The sequence below is a fragment of the Fulmarus glacialis genome, unplaced genomic scaffold, assembly GCF_000690835.1.
Source record: "Fulmarus glacialis isolate BGI_N327 unplaced genomic scaffold, ASM69083v1 scaffold36118, whole genome shotgun sequence".
Taxonomy (NCBI): Eukaryota; Metazoa; Chordata; class Aves; order Procellariiformes; family Procellariidae; genus Fulmarus; species Fulmarus glacialis.
In genome coordinates, this window is record NW_009228264.1 from 1,672 (window position 1) to 19,233 (window position 17,562).

The 17,562-nt window shown below is 43.0% G+C and overlaps 1 protein-coding gene across 1 annotated transcript; it reads left to right on the plus strand.

The window, feature by feature from the left end:
- Positions 1-211: 211 nt before the first annotated feature.
- Positions 212-13,785, plus strand: CREG2 (cellular repressor of E1A-stimulated genes 2; the record flags this gene model as incomplete). Its single annotated transcript, XM_009583432.1, has 3 exons — positions 212-381; positions 11,710-11,823; positions 13,649-13,785. Coding segments are annotated over 3 exons (421 nt in total), but the record flags the coding sequence as incomplete, so codon positions are not given.
- Between the last annotated feature and the right edge of the window lie 3,777 nt (positions 13,786-17,562).

The window sequence follows — 17,562 nt, forward strand, 5'->3', positions numbered from 1 at the left end:
GACTGGAAAGAAGAAATAGAGGAGAGACCTGTTTTCATAGAAGCATGATAGATCTAATTTAGAAGAAGGTCTGTCTCATGATGACAACAGAAAGTGGGAGACTGAGCAATTGGGGGTTGCTTCCCCCCTGGTAGAGCCCTTGAGGGAATCCCCAACACTGTAAACTGTCTATGTGGGAAGATGTAACCAGTTGCTTATTTGGATTTTGCAGATCCAAGGTATGCCCTATGGGAACTGTCTACTTCTCAGCGATGGTCCCGTCAATAACAGCACTGGAATCCCTTTCTTCTATGTGACGCCAAAGGATAACACTGTGGCAGATCTCCTGAAGAATCCCGTGGCTTCTCTGACCCTGCCAGAGGCAGACGGAAATTTCTGCAGGTAACAGAGGTTTATCCGCCTACTACCACCTTCAGTGGGAACAGAGTCATCAGAACAAAATGCTGGGTGCCCACCTTCAATGTCCTGCATTTATTTTTGGCTCTCACCATCAGCTACAAGCTCCTCCTTAGCTTTGTTTCGCAGTAAGTTGCCCCAGTAAAGCATGGTAAAGAAAAGCAGAAGTGTCATTGAAGTATATTGTAGCATCAACAGCTGCAGTGGCTTTCGGCTCGCACATTAACATACCTAAATTTTAATCTCTTCTTGGAGGTGCCAGATAAAATCTAGGTGTTCAAGATCCCATTATAGGCCATGGCAATCTAGTTAATAAAGTCCATAGACTTGCGAAAGCTATCCAAGTCACGGTAAAGCAGACACCCTTGCTCTACAGAACAGCTCTGGAGGCCCTGCTGATTGCGTTGACAGGGCTCTAGCTCTCCAGGATCTGTAAGGGGATCTCAAGCTCGTAGTTCACAAGTTATACACTCAGGACCATGCCACTCAGTCTAATTTCCACCTCTTGAGAGGGTACAACTGAATATGATATCATCGCAAATTTTTGGCGCTTTGTGTATCATGAACAGTTGGCAAATGATCCCCCACATAAAGGAAGCCGGGTCTGAGATTTACCGATCTACAGCCAGCCCCAGGTTCGTCTCTCCAGAGATAGCAGTGAGTTGACTTCTTTCTTCCTGATCACGTGTACAATGAATAACTCCAGATCACTGAAGCTTTACGTGTGTAAAATGTATGTATGTAAAGATGAAGATGATTCAGTTTTCCCCTCCATGCTTGTCTCCTTGGAAAAGATGTATCTCTGCCATATGTTTGTTTATAGTCAAACATGTGGCAGACTTGGCTGGGTCGCCCTTGTGTGAAGTGTTATTTCCAAAGGCCTCTTTACGTGACGAGGTACATGACACCGAAATTGTGTCAGACAGGACTCCATTACCAAAGCAGATCTTAGCTGATATTCCAAGGAGAGAGAGAGAAGAACTGGAAATTACAGGCTGCTTCAGAAAGTAACAGGATTGAAAGTTTTTACCCCAACTTAAGGTCCTTTTTGGGGGAGGAGAGGTTTATCTTAAGAACTAGATCCCAGATTTCCCCAGCTGGGTTTTGCCTTGGGTATCATCCCACCTCTCAAGCCCGCTAGCTGAGAACAACACTGGCAAAAGCAGTGAATGGCAAATACAAAGCACGTTTCTATTGCACGTGTCTGTATTTGCCTCCAGAACATACTGTGTGTTTTCTTAAGAGTTATATGGTGGCAAAATGAAATTTTCTTAGTCCTAAGCAGTACCGATTTCACGCTGACATCCCGTTCCCAAGGAATGGAAATCATAGCTTCCTCATGCAATGTCAAACACCTAATAGGAACCTTCCATCACAACATTTTTTAAGGTAATTCAGCTTTGAATGCTTGAGAAGGTCAACAGAGTGGTGAAGTTAAGACCAGAATGGTTCTGCTTGTTCCTTAAAATTATTTCATTAAATATTTTGAATTAATCATTTCAAATTTAAGTGAATGTATCAGTTATTTTGTAACAGGCTAATGGAACTTATTGCTGCTTTCTAAGTGTTTTCATTCAATCAAATAGTGAGCTGAATATCTAGACCAAGTGCTTAAAGATGTATGTTAAGCCCGATGTCCTAGCACCTACCCAATGCCCTATTTTCAGAGGCTCAAGACTCAGAGCAGCTTCCATTGATGATAACTGTTGGTGTTGAGCACTTCTGAAAACTACACACCCATTTAGGCACTTAAGTGTGGCCTTTCATCCCTGACTTTAAACATCCACTCTTGAAAGTCTTTGCCTTTTATGTTTTAGCAACGTCACCGCCCGATTCACCTGTTTGGAAAGTGCCAATTCACCAACAAAAGAGAAATGCTGCATTATTATAGAAATATGAAATTCATATCCATCACAACCCTTCAAGAATATTTATTTGCTGTCTTTCTATTAAGTAACTATTAATTTCCAAACCAAACCACTACCCTTTTGTTCTGTGGGCCAGAATGTGCTGCTGTTTGTCTTGCAGCCAGGGCAACCTGGATTCTGCCACCCGACTCTCTAGTTCCCTCCGCAGCCTGAGACCACGCTCTCTGGCGAGAAGAGCTCTCTGGGCACCGCCAAGGAGCTAAACCTGGATTTCCAAGACAGCTTAGGCCAAACCAATTACCAGTGGCCACATCCCTACTCTCCCTCCCTACCATCAGTCGCGTGGTGTCCCACCGTCCCTCTCTCTCACATCAGCTCTGGGCTTTGCCTGACCCTGAGTTGAAACATAAATCTGAAGAAGATTAACCCGATGATGAGAATAAGGTTTTCTGCCAGTCCTTCTTTTCTTCCCATGGCCACTGCTGCTCCCGGCCATGCAGTCCCACCCCCTCCCTTCAGCTGACCATATGGTGGGCCTATTTTAGCTCAGTAACCGAGCAGAAACCTCTTCCCTTTTTTTTGCTGGATTAGATTTCTGCTGGGTTAGTAACTTGAATCAGCTCCGCAAGAGCCAGAGGAGTGCAAAGGAGAGGGGAAAGGAGAAGGTGGAAGAAAACAGAACATCCTCATTTTAGCATGTAACCATACTCTAAATATTGAGCTTACTACTGAATTGAGTACACAGATTCAGAGCCTGATAAGTGCTCCTTGCATTATTTATTTTGTTCTTACATTCAGTTTGGTTTTCATTATTTCTGGAGTTCTCATCTGGAACAGATGTTGGCTGGCATTAGTGCACAGAACGAGCGATACGGAGAATGAAAAGCTGGGGCATTTGTTGAGCTGCAGTTTGTGTTTTTGATGATAGCTAGGAAAATGTGGGCAAGCTTTGGGGCTGTCTCACAGCCAGGACACATGTGGGCACTGGGACTTTAACCTTCTTCTTTCCCTTCCTTCTGTAACCAGGGTCAGAAATGAATTTACATTTTAAACTAGCAACCCGTGAGTGATTTTTACATTTTAAACTAGCAACATCTTAAACTGCAGCCCTGTACAGCATCCTACCGTTACCCCACAGAAGGCGCTGCTGTGGGCAGCACAGGTGAAGAAAACAACAAGCGTGCCCGCGCCCTGCTGCCAGCGCTTGGGGTTGCCTGTCCCCAGCACTGCCCGCAGCGCTGGAAGGCGACACAGCCAGCTTGCTAGCTCTGCCGCGGGCAGCCCAGGCATCCCTTTCGGGGTGCGCCCTACCTGCCGAGATAGCCAGGCTGTGCCATGCAGACAGCACGCAGCATCCTTAGTGCAGAGCTTGACGTGGTGGCTCAGGTTTTGTAGGGCAGGTTTCTTCCACTTCTTCACTCACACTGTACGAGAGGCAAGGCCTTTTACTCTAAGAGACCTCAGGTCCTGCTAGTTTTAAGACGGTATCTGTGGGGCTTCCTTCGCAAAGGAAAGGGTCATTTATAGATGGTTTTAATACCAGAAGTTCTCTTGGTCAAGGGCATCATTAATTGTTTTGGCTTCAAAATAATTATACAAAATAGCTAAATGAATAATGCTGTACGTGAGAAAGTTCATGTCCCTGTATGCCAGCAATGTATTTGCAGCTTGTTTTCATGTGGAATTTTATTAGAATTTCATTATTAACCTACTCTGAGTTGCAAGAATTAAAATAAATGTGAAAGCTGGTTGATGCCTATAGTCAATGCTCCTGGGAGTATTTGGCACTCTCCTGAAAAATGCTTCTGACCTATTGCACGCAAAAGAAATCTCTGGCCTTTAGAAAGAAAACATAGCTGACATTTCAATAGTCGTCTTGTATATAATGAGTATCAAGTGACTTGTGTGCTTGTACATCAATTTGATACTAAATTTATTTAGTAGCGAATTTCATTTGTTTTGTTTCAGAACAGACTCAAGTTCCAAACCTTGACAATAAATATTTTCACTCCTGGGGATGCGAGGGATACAGAGTGGCCTTTTTGGTTCTCCAGCCTTAATATTTAATCAGCTGGAGGAAAAATTTGAAAAGCCTAAACTAATAAGAGAAATAACATTTAATAATGAAAGAAAGAGAGCTGCGATGCATCTGAATAGACACTAATTGCAAGACATTATAATGTTGCAGCTACAGTCTGGATTCCTCATCTCTGACCTAGAGATTGCCATTTCCCAGAGGAAGACGGGCTGCACTTCTCTGAGAAGGCTCTCTGATGGCCAGGCTGCAGAAAGCATTCGTTAGTAACTACACTGCATCCTATCTGAAGGCTGATAAATGGACAATAGAGGCAAGAAAATTAAAGGGTTCAGGGCTATAAATAGACTAAGCTGGCATGTCTATGCCACAGACAAATCTGAAAAGATTGAGTCCCATTCTTTTAGCTTTCAGAGGGAGCAAGACCGAGCCCAGCATTAAAGAATAGAGCAGCTATTGTTCTAAACGCCTTTCCCAACACACAGGCTGCTCAGAGGATCTCTCTTTCCAAGTAAGCTCCTGGGCCTGCCTCATTACAGCTGCAGTCTGAAAAACAGGCAATTAATTTTAAACATGTGTCGCCTCCTTGACATCAGGTTCAGCACATGCATAGGGACCAACTGCAGCTTTCTTAAGGAGCAGTTACACGACTGCCATGAACTGGTTTTCACACAAGGGAAAAAGAAAGAAAAGCAAGAAGCTTTGGGGTCAGCCCACGGGTTGGTTTTCCTTTGCTGTTAGTTTGGAGGATGGTGTTTCAAATCCACACTGCAGACTGCGAGTGATTTTGAGGGACTCGGATTCCTCTCCTGGTTTATGACTTGCATCAGGGGTGGGTCCATCAAAGCCATTTTGCCCACCATGCTCGTCTACTGCTTGAGGTAGCAGATTGGCACGACCGGGCAGACGTCTTCAGTGCATATAAGGTAGCTCCGTAGGTTTCCTAAACTCTGCATTGAAAAGAAGCGCTGAGCATCTCCGGCGCTTCTGGATACCACCAGGCCACAGGAAGAGGAGAGTAATTCGGCGGGTTAGGGTCTCTGCTGCGTGGTGGATCGGCAGCGTGCATAAACTACCTACTTCATTCCTGGGCAATCCTGAGAGATGATAAGCCTGCCGTGGGTGACAGACACAACTTTTGAGATGTCAGTTGGCCATCCAACATATAACTGCCTCTGAGTTTGTAGAGTTACTGTCTGTTAATACGAGGATGAATATAACAAAGAAATTTGGCACTGCACTTTCACACAAAGAGAAATGACGCACACAGAAGACAAAGGCTGAATCCAGACATCCCTCGGTTTTTGAGATCCACCTTCTGGTTCTGTGGCACAGACACATTTCTAGTTCTGGTATTTATATTGGCCCTTTTTAGTCATATGCAAATAATTATGTCAGTAGCTGTTCCTGAAAAATCTGTATTTAAAAAATCAGGAAGATACCAAATTAGAAAGTCAAATATGAAACCTACTATCATCATGACCCAATGCGTACAATATAGCTCTAAATTACTATTTTTTTCCTGTATTCTTAAAAAACCAACTTCCCAAAATCCCTTTCTAGTGAAATAGTATGTGTTTCTCTGCCTCTGTTTACAGAAATAGTTGATGCTGTGATTCTTTTTTTTCCCCTGTAAATTGTCTATGGTTAAACTATATAAAAGTTTCCTGTCTGAAACATAGAGTTCAGCTAGAGAAATGAGTTGTTATTGTCAAAGAAGACAGACAAACAGACTGACTTCACTTAACAAATTCTAATTAAAACATTCTAGGAAGGATTATCTTCTAGTAAGAGTGAAATTATTTAAAACACAAAAACAGGTATACTATGAATACAGGTTCACTTAGATGCAGAATAGCCATTGTACCAATACTCTTCAGCTCCCAAGCCTGACTTCAGATTCAAAACAGAAGACTGCTCTTCCAAAAGCAAAAGCAAAGATGTCTTTTAACTATCTTTGCTGGCTCTCAAACACGGCTGATGAAGAAATTCTTGTCAAAATCAGAGCAGGGCAGGGCAAAACTGCCCAGCCGTATCCAGCTGAAGGCCAGCAACAGCTTTTCAGATTATGAAATTGCTTTCAGCAGAGATTTTGTTTGACGTTCATGCCACGCAGATTAACAGCACCAGTACATTCTTTCTGCTTCAGAGACTCTGGTAGTTAGTGATGAGCAAATGAAATGTATGAGGAGGATAACTTTCTTTTCAAAATTAATCACATTTATGAATCAAAATTATAACACTTTACAATAATTCTGTGAGGACATAGCATTTCCTCCCTTCCTTTCTGTAGATTTTAGGGGACAAAAATTCTTACGATGTATTGCATATAGTAGAAAATAACCCTGAGTCTTCACCTTGTGCCCAGTTTGGGGCTAGGCGAACAGGGGCCCTGCGCAGGGTGACAGGGTGCCTACCTCGCGTCCGTGGGAGGTGGCAGGGATGAGCTGTTCCAGCAGCCAGTCCCCACCTCCTAATTGCAGGGCTTTGTATGGCTGCTGCTGCCCCTATAGGAAGGTTAGGATGTGTGGAGACAGTCATTGCCCTTATGCCACACATGAGCTGCATGCTCTAAAGTAGAAAAAAGTGTAGGAAAACTGTTCTCTGGGGCTTTCTTCTTGGCTCTGTGGCTCTCCTTTTTCTGCAATAGGAGAAATCTCTTTCCCAACTTCTTTTCTCTTCCATTCTGCTCAAGAAACAGAGGAGTAAAACCAGTGCTTTCTCTGGGGCAGGGAGAACTGCGTTCAGGGGAGATGGGGAGGATTTATAGATCCTGACAGGGAGGATGGAAGGTCCTGCCTCCTCAGGGGGATGGAGGAGAAGGATGGCAGCTCCTCTGTGGGAAAAAGAGGCTGGGGAAGAAGAAAAAGAGAGATTCCCCTCCATAAACCCCTGCTTCCTCCCCCAGTCCCTGGAGCTTTACTGAACCCTCCCACCTTCCTCCTAACGATTCCTTCTCGGGGACACCTGGCTCTCCTTCCCAAGTGCCTCCCAAACTCCTGTTTTGCCTTTGCTGCTGATCTGTGCCAGATCTGTTTCACATCACTAATGGACTGCAGAAGCTGAGAATGGAGATAATACTCAGGGATACTTTTGGTCAGGAACCAGGAGACAGCATCGTCAGTCAAAGCAGAGATCTCAACTGCGAAAGGGAATCCTGACAAAGTCCCAGCATCATCACCGTGTGTGCCAATATAACCACATCAGCCGGAACTATGGGTTCATCAGATCTGGACTTGGCTAGTTGTGTATAGGAACCTTCTAATTAAAATCCAAGAGATGGCTGGTGTAGTAAACAATTTAATGAGTAGGTGGCACTCTTTACTCTGAACCACTCTTGAACCATGACCCAGAAAGTGCGGAAGTGGTACGCAGTGAAATAAGTGGGACGTGTTCACCAGCAGTGCGCTTCGCGGCATTGCATCGTTGTTGGGAAATGTACTTCACTTGGACACAGACTTCTCCTTAAGCTCAGTAAAGCTGGCACCTTTGTAAGCGAGCTCATGCTTTCATCTCACATCCTTGGAAGAGACAACTTCCAAGGGGTCAAACTCGGCGTACCTAGTTTGCTTACCGTAAGCAGAGGAACGGAGACAATCAGTTTTTCTCTCTTCACAAATCAGATGAGTAGTTAAGATAATCTCTCTTAATGCACCGTGTTCTTATAAGATGCATAAGCTGAATCTTCTTCCATTTTAATCTGGCTTCCCTCAATTTCTGCAACAAGGTGTATGTATTTTACATAAGCATAAAAAAATAAATGTGTTCCCTATTGCTTGGTCTCCTTCCACAGTTCCCTGCTTTCTCTTCCCCTCAGTTCATATTTTATTATAGCCTTCATGAAGTCCTCTCTGGGGAGACAGAGGACCTGATTCTGGTAAAGACAGGGCCTGCGAAGTCACCTCGGGTTTCCTCGACAGAGAGACAGTGTCAGCGGCATGCCGACTCTCCCCCTGGCTCTGCCTCCCCCTCGCCCCCAGTCAGCGGCACACAAATGTCGTATAAAGCCGCTCCTCCACACCTACCTGTTCTTCTGCCAACAAAGATAAAAGAAACCCAGGGCCTGAGAGCTGAATATGTGTTCATTTATACAGAAGGCAAGAAGTGACTAGAGAATGCATGACTAGACCTCTACAAAAGTGAGGGAGGAATATTTTAGTAAATATATCTATTTATCCGTGGTATCCTTTTATTATCTTTAGTAAAAATATGAGCTATATCCCTGGCTGTATCTCTTTACTCCTAGGAAGCAAAGCCTGCATTTACATTAGTTGCACTGGTAACACCACTGAAAATTCAAGACCTGTTCTGGAGTTAGAAGTGGTAGCTGTAAGTTTAGTGATTTTTGATGGTTTACAAAGTACAAAAGTAATCACACATTATTAGGGAAATACTATGTCAAACATGATGCAGGAACAGATTTACTTCAGAATATGAAGGGCTCCTTTGATAAAGAAAATACTAATGCTAAAGTACAATTAGAATACAAGGTTCCTATTCTGAAACAGAAAACCTATGATAAAAGGCAGCGCTAAAAGCAAAGCCAACAAAGTAATAACACAGCGTACTGAACTCAAATGTATCATTGTCCTGTTCAGCTCTTCCAAAGCTTCATCTAACATAATGTCAACAAATAATTTGTTTGCCTCATTTCGCAAAAAAACAAGCTGATGTGCAATGTGCAAAATTCAGTTTGAATAACTTTTACTGGGAAGATAGTATTGTGTGTGTCGATCAGTGTAACACCCTGACTCACGAGAACATAGAGAAAACTGCAGGCAGAAGAAGGAGCCAGGGAAAAAAACAGAAATAAAACCATTCCAGATATGGATGTACAGTGTGTGGGTTTAGTTGTCAGCCAAATCTGTGGAGAGCAGTTTTTCCTGTGAATCAGGGAAGAGCCACATCTGACACTAGCCCTATCAGGAAAAACCGTCTCAGCAAAGGCAGGCAGGATTCACTGCTTAACCACAGCAACGTCAGGTCTGTTGCCTACTCAAAAATCAATGAGTACGCTTTTAGAATAAAGATGTACTTGCACAAAAAAGATCAAATAATTGTAATTTGAGAAGGTGTCAGACCAAAACCTCTCACTGCTCCTTTCCTGATCATGCCCAAATCTATCAGCTTGATCCACTCCGTGAAATGCAGACATCCTTTAATAATAACCTCTTTCTAATTCCTCTCTGAAAGTAATTAACAACATCTTACCTAGGGGCTATACCCAAGAAAGGCACTTGCAAATACTCCTGCTTTTCCCGGCTCCTCAGTTGTTTTACGATACTGTTAGGCTGCAGAGGAAATGGTTTCATACACAGTTATTAGTTTAAAGCAATCTTCTGAACTGAAATTTTGCTAATGAGAAGTCCCTTCGCTTCCATATTTTTAAAAATCATCCAGTTAAATATATAAAGGTACGTAGAGGGTGTTGATACAGTATTAAGATTAAGCATAAAAGATAACAATAGATCAGGAGATCACTTCAAATGGACTTAAAGACTCTGCTATCCAGGGCCAAGAGTTGGAAGAGAGTGGATCTGCACTGCCCTTGCTGTGGGACATGCAGACCCTCGGCTGACACCCTTTGTCTGTGGGATTCAGCTCCTCTCTCTACATAAACTGTATTTGCCTATTTTTATTTGTGTTTTGGTGGCTGAGCTTCGTGTTGGACTACAGATGCTGAATGGCCACACAACATCCAAAGCCTATGCAAAAGAAATGGCCAGGAGCTACAGGTGTCCCCGGGGCATGGAGCTGTGCTGCTTAGGGACAGGACGCTCCCAGGCCACTGTAAGCCAGCTGTGAAACTGCATCTTCAGCATGCCCTGGGAGTTAGCGTTGAGGACCTACAGCGTGCCAAGGTGACCGTGTAGACAAGTTTGTACTCTGAATCCACAGATAGAAATAAACCCAGTGCCAGGGTAGGGAATGCAGATTTTCAGGTAGTCGGAACACCATTCATTTACTAGTTCACAATAAAAAAAAATGTACTTGAGAAAATTAGACCATTATTTATTGATGTGAACAGAAAGTTTCAGCCTGATCTTTGGCAGCTGCTCTTCCTCCCATGCAGAAAGCGTGGCAGAAGAAAAAGAGTACAAGTGGAGTTTGTCCAGAGGTCGTTAAGCTGGACACCCCCTTCAGACAACTGCTGCTCCAGACTGAACAGGATGCTGAAAAAACATCCCAGAAATGATGTGACTGCAAATGGCTCTTCAGAGCTCAGGCTACAGATGGTGCCAAGTACGTTCTGGGCATAGCTGAGTATCAATCAGCCCGCTATACTTCCTTGCACATCTCTCTTCATGGCCCTATCTATAAAAGCAGATACTTTATCCAGTGAGCTACAGTCTTTCATAACCATCTGCAGGGAATCTGCAGGTGTTAAATTAGCTGCAGGAGGATGCCCATATGTTTCCTGCGTGCAATAGACACATACTGAGAATTATAACAAAAAAAATGCCCAACATTGCAGATTGCACGCAGTTAAGGCTGAAGGTCTCAAGCCAAGATCTTTAAGTAATATCACACACCGATGAGATGTAGTTACTGTGATTTGCTGCTTCGGATTAAAATGCAGAGAAGAAGAAATGCAGTCTTCGTTTCCTAATGTAGTTTTTCAGGCTTATGTTCTTATGTGGGGAGACAGTCCCGTGAGATGCTGAGCAGTCTCAAACTGCTGGCAACGGGACTTGGGGCTGCTCAGCACTTGCCAGGATCAGCCTTTTGCTCATTTCATACAACTTTTTTTTGCGACTGGTCAATTTACTTATGATTTATATCCTTGTATTGTATATGTCAGAGTCAGCAATTGCCCCGCAGCTACTAATGGGAGTTATTTTTTATTACTGTATAGAAAGAGCCAAAAAGCAACAAGTACCTTCCCTGTCTCAGTCTGAAGGATGAAGGCAGTTGGAGAATTTTTTTTAATAGATCTTACTTGTCTCTTTGGTGTAAAGCATTGAAAAATGGGTAAAAATGACAAGGATTGAGTTTCTAGGATAGGCACACGGAAAAGACCTTACATTTTACACACAAATACATGTATGCACGCTGATTTTGTAGGCATAGGCACAGACTAACCATCTCACGAGTTCTCTTCAGAATCCTGAATTGAGGTCTGTATATATGTCTGGGAAAACTGCCATTTTCACATTTTTTACAATCTAAGATATATTAATCCAGTTTTTAAGAGCATAAATTAAGATTAAGCAAATCTCTACAGCAGAGATCTCTTTCAGGTGAGTATTCCTTCAAGAGCCCCCCCAAACGTTACAGCTGGGCGTAGAAAAGACCTGCAAGGCTTGACAAAATATCACAGCTTTTTATATGCGAGCAGGAATTCATATTTCTCCAAAACCCTTAACAAGGAAACCAAGCTATTACACGAGCATTTTTCTCTGTGCACAGAAAAAACGTAATTGATCCAGAGGATCCAAGGTGCGCCAGGCTGACTCTCATGGGACAGATGGTCACGGTGCCTCCGGAGGAAGTGGAATTTGCCAAGCAAGCAATGTTTTCCAGGTCTGTATGTAACAGGCACGTAGTAGAGTGCAACCCACAGGTTTTGAGACAAATATACGGATGTGGCTGTTTGGTACAGAAAATCTGAGAAGTAACAAGCCTGATCTTTACTTTGGGGCCATGAAGCATGTTGGCTCTTGTGTGGCTTGGAACGACAGGCAGAGCTGTGCGACCTCCTTTTAACCCTTGAGGTAATGAAATACGGAAATGCAATTAGTCAGTGTTGGACTCCGGTAAGGCACGTGGTTTATAATCTGAGGATTATGAAAATATTTCACCTGGCTCCGAAGAGAGATGCCATAAATCCAGGGTGTATTTGTTATCTTTAATGATTCTTCCCCACCTTAGGACAGGTAGTGCTTTTCAGCCACAGCCCCCTGCTTGGAGTTGGAGCAGAGCTCTGCTGGCTTTGGCCTCGTGCCTGTTTGCAGGGTGGAACTTACGGGTTTTATTACCTTTCCTGGCGTACCACGACAACTGCTACCAAAGCCGTAATACTTACAGAACAGTCTCCTTTAACAGATGCAAGCACAACCCTGACACATAGACACACACGCAGGGTGTGCCCCTGTGCCCTCCAGTGGGTCTTCAGAAAAACAGGCGTGAAAAGCCCGAACCTTAGCTGGGGAACACACCTCCCACACAGGCTGTCAGGGATGGTCCTCCAGGTGTACCCTGTCTGCTCAATCAAATACTGCTGGGAAACGGGGATGAGCTGGGATGCAAAACAGCCCAGAGGTGATATTCTCTCTGGCCTGCTGTAAAGAGGTTAGGGTGGGACCCCGTCAGCGGGTGTCCCATCAATAGCAAAAATGGGACCAGGGATAGACGGGGGCTATATTGGCGCACAAGTATTTTTTACAAACTTTGCAGACATCAGACTCCTGCGTGAGCCACAGTCCACCAGCACCTTGGCAGCAGATGCTCCACTGTCAGGGAGCAAAAGCCAGACCGACACGGTGAGAGCTACTGGGGCTCACCCCATCCAACGCTGGCAGCAGCTGGAGCCACTTCCCAATGCCACAGTCGTGGGTGCTCAAAGGGGCAACTCAGAAAAAGGTGGAAACCCCAGCTCAACCCAGAGCTTGTGAAACCAACCATCTCCTCTGCAGGATCCTCTGCAGGGGCAGAAGGGCACGGGGCCAACCCTGCCCCGACTTCCCCCTGTGCTCCCGTGAACAGCAGCTGGAGCTGTTGTATCCGCTCCGTGCAGCGCTGCTGAGCATCCCACAGCATCCTCTGCAGATGCACTCACGGGGGCTCGGGGAGCGTCTGCACTAGACGTCTGCACCCAGTATTGCTGGCGGGGAGAGTCTCTTTGAGCCAGCTGTAAGGGCAGGTCCAAGAAATGAGACAGAAATTGAGGACGAGAAGGCTCTAGCAGGCAACAGCTCAAAGAAGCTGTGCTCTGCCTGCCAGCCAGTTTTATCAGCTCTCCTGCTGTACCACAACTGCTACTGAAGATACAGTATTTTCAGAACAGTTTCCTTTGAACAGATACAAGCACAACCCTGACATACATTCAGAGAATCTCCTCTAATTGTTTTTCACTTACTTAGAGACCAAACAACATCTGCCTTTAGAGATGGGGTTCTGCAATGGGGGAAGGTGGTGTTCGCTGGCTGCCTTCGTTGCAGTTCTCACCAGACTGGGATGTGGAAGATCATAAACCTTACTGCAAAGGAGGACGAAAAGATGAATGGTGGTGGTTCTCAGATGTCAGGTTTCACTCTGGCTGAGCACGCTAGGCTGAATTAAAAAGCAGACTCTGCATATACTTTGGCACATCTTTTAATTTTTTTTTTTCTTTTCTTTGTCCTTCCAGGCACCCGGTGGTAAGAAAGTGGCCTCGCAGCTACGAGTGGTTCTTCATGAAAATGAACATTGAGCACATCTGGCTTCAAAGCTGGTATGGAGAAGTTTCTGCCATTGCAGTGGAAGAGTATTTAAAAGCAGTTCCAAGTAAAGGATGATTGAATGAGCTTCGAGATAGAGATCTTCTTCCTTTCCAAACACTTTTAAAATTTCATGCTGGATGGTTACTTTACAATGATTTTTTTTTTCTTTCCCAAAAAGGCTTCAAAATAGCCCTGTCTTTCATGGAGCAGAGTGAAAATAAACCAACACAGACTTTCAAATTACAAAGGAGAGGTGGATACTAGCTCTACCTTGCAATGTACAAACGTGTCATTTCAAACAGGCAATGCATCATCTTGAATGCTGCTTAAAAATACTTTGTATCTGTTTGTTTTGACTTTTATTGCTGTGCACCCACAGGGAAACTACAGTATGTGCTAAATATAATGTTCTGATTTACAGAAGAAGCAAATTGCCTACTCAGAACCCTCTATGCATTGTGGAGGTATTACTGCTACTTGGTCTTCCTTGATCTGTAAGTACTCTAAGATAAACTTAATAGCTGCAAATTTAGATATTTAAGTTTTAAAAAAATAGTTTGCTAAAGCTGACCTCATTTGCTAATTTATATTTTCTACATGTGCTTTTCCCTAATTATCTAATTTGATATTTCATTTGGAAATTGAGTAGAAATTCTTTCTTTTAGTAGGAAAAAAGCAAGCAGCTCAAACAATACAGCTCCAATGTAACTTGTCTCTCACTGACACAAAGCTTGTTAAACCCATTAAGGGCCCAAACCAAACCAGCCCCACAAGGATTATCCCAATACAAGTATAAACATTCTCCTAAGAAGAATTTAAGTAAATGTTCTCAGCTAGCCTGTTCCTGTTATGAGACAGGACAATATTTTTAATAGCCTGTAGTCCCATTTTTTTTGCATACCTTCTCCACCGCTTTATTTTTAACTCACTTGTGCAACTGATTTTTGTAAACCATCACTAACTCACCTAGGGGTGGAGCCAGTCTCTTAACTCTGTTTCCTCACCAAGTTTTAAAGGGCTTGTTCATGAACTTATTTTTCAAAGAAGCCTAAGGATAGGTAGATATTTCAGGCCATGAAAAACTCATTTTCCTAGTGTGGAAAGTGCAAACTTTGTTGCAAACACATTGTGAAAAGGCATCTCATACGATAATACCAAAAGAGTTCAAAGGTATTTTATTCACCTTCAGCCCTTTCTCTAGATGTCCTGATAAATTTATTCTGCAGTTCCTAACAGTATCACAGAAAGAAGGGTCCCATGGCTAACCAGCCAAGTCATTACATAGTTTGCAAATTATACGGCTGCTCTCCCTGTTACATTAAGAAAGAGACACATTGAGATGGGGTTTCTGTGCCTGTGGGGAAGGTCTTGCAGCATCCCTGAGAGGACACCTGAGCTCTGGACACCAGCCCGCACTACAGCTGGGCTGAGGAGGAGCCTGGGTCCCTGGGTGAGTGACCTGAGCTTGTACAGGTTAATCCCCGGGCAGAGCTCAGAGGCAGCTGCATGAGCTATGACCAGCTGGAAGCCAATTAAGTGTAGCTGAGCTTATTTTGGTTCAGGCACGGAGAGAGGGAGTCATGCCTGGAGCAGAGCTGGGCACCATGCTGATATAACTACCAGGGGCCACTTAGCCCTTGGGCAAGTTCAAGGCTCCGGGCATCACTACCATTCCTGATACTCTGTAAGAATCAAAGACAAATGCAGGGCAAAAACTTTGTTTAGACACTTACAAGCATTTTTTTTTTCTTGTCTGATTGCCAGATACTCTGTTAGCAGTGCAGATCTTTTGCGGAGGTAATTACGCAAAAGGAGGAAGCGTCCCGCCTGAATCCATTTCCTTTTTTTTTTTTTCTTGGCAGATAAGCAGCATTTTCCCATTTGACTTTCCCCCCGAATCTTGCACTGTGTAGTACTGAAGCAAAACAGCCCATCCTGTACAGATTTATAGAATACCATCAAGTGAAATCCTCCTCGATTCATATCATTTTGCCATGGAGAGCTTTGTCCACTATGGATTTGATACTTAGGATTAAGGCCCGTTAGGATTAATGGTACTTTTAAAACTGAGTTCAACAGGCAGAGCCCTAGACCCTGTAAGGGAATCTCCACAGGTCTAACATTTCTGTGCAACTTTAATTACATGTTTCATTACCCCAGTTCACTACTATTCCCAGAGAAAGCTGAACTGCCTATTCTCTCCCCCGCCCCTAAACACATGGAGATTAAGCAAATCCAGTGTACAAGCTTAATGTTTAAACAAGCTGAAGAAGAGAGGAAGAATTTTAGAAATGCTGCTGTTACTATACTCTCAATTTTACTTACATCCTTAGGCAGCCTGGTAACAGTGATATGGTCCTGTGTCCTATTCTTTAACGTATTAACACTCTTGCCTTAAAGCAGTAAGGGATTGTATCAACAATGTTTAGTAGAGCTTTAGCTGTTTAAGTAGTGTGCACTAAGAAAGGTTTTGAATTTACAATACCTTACTTGCTGTCTCCCTGCACACCTAGATTAATTGGAGTAGCTTCTGTATTGTAAATTGACACATTCATCCAGAAGCTTTTCTATATGGACCTGCTGTGAAGCTCTTGACAGAACCTCAAAACATGAAATGGCAATGGCATGTAAAGTGACAAAAGGGGCTTCATGAAGAAATGCTGTCTTAAATCACCTGTTCTCATTTCATGCTTCCTTCTCCCAAGGAATAGCTACCATAAAAGTCCTTGAAAGTCTGTAGAAAATCATCAAAAATATGACCTGCAGGTTTTGAATGGAATTTTCAGGAGAAAAAAAAGGGGAGGAGATGGTAGTTTGCTTAATTGGGCTTTACGGTATTGATTATATACCAGTTCCAGTTTTTGTTTAACCTGACAAATGTCTCAAGTGATATTGGTCATCACATGGTAAGTGATGTTTTTAAAGCTTTTAACCCAAAGAGTGTTATTGAGATATCATAATAAAATCATAGTTCCTTGAGACTGTAAAGAGTCTGATCTTGCTTCAGTTCAAGTCAATAGCAAAAATCCTATTTATTTGTTGTGCTTTAATTATTAGATCAAATAAGCATTTTTATAAAAGGTCTTGATAAGCCTTTATGAATTTATTAAGCATTTCAACTAGCTGATGTGTAATTTATTTCCATGTGTTCTGTATCTTAGTTATTTCTGTAGCTTCCCCCAAGAAGCTTATTGTGTAACGTGTATTATTTAAAACTTTAACTGTGGTTTTGCAATATTTAAGAGATGCATTTAGTCATGTCTGTATACTTGCTGAAAAAAGGAAGACAAAGTTCTAAACGTGGGTTCTCACTTTTTGCTAATTTGTGCAAACGCAATGCATGTACAGGATTTAAGCACAGCTAGTTTGAATTGCTGTTCTTATTTAACCAAAGAATGTTCAGTTTCTGATGAAATTTTCATCACTTTGGTGGATGAAATGCAACCTATCTCGTTTCTGGATGTGTATTGCAATTTGCAATGTATTTTGATTTCTAAAGATACTGAATGTTGTTAACAAAATGCCCATCGAGAAGAAATGCAAATAAAACAAATTTCAAAGTGGAAACTGCAGTTAGAATATTCTTGAGTCTGCAGCACAGCATTGGCCAGATTAACTGACCTTTTGCTGACAGCCATTAGAATTTCTATCTATCTGATCTGAACATCTGCTTTTTTTTTTCAGTTTTCCTGAACCAAGCTAATTTCTCTCAAAATACTTCTGGGAATTGAAACTCAGATCTGCATGGGTACAGCCTCACTTTTCTCTGGGGAGAAAAGTCTAGCCAAGCACCTTTCATCTTTCCTTTGTCTTCTCATTACTGTCAGCTTTGCTTTCACCA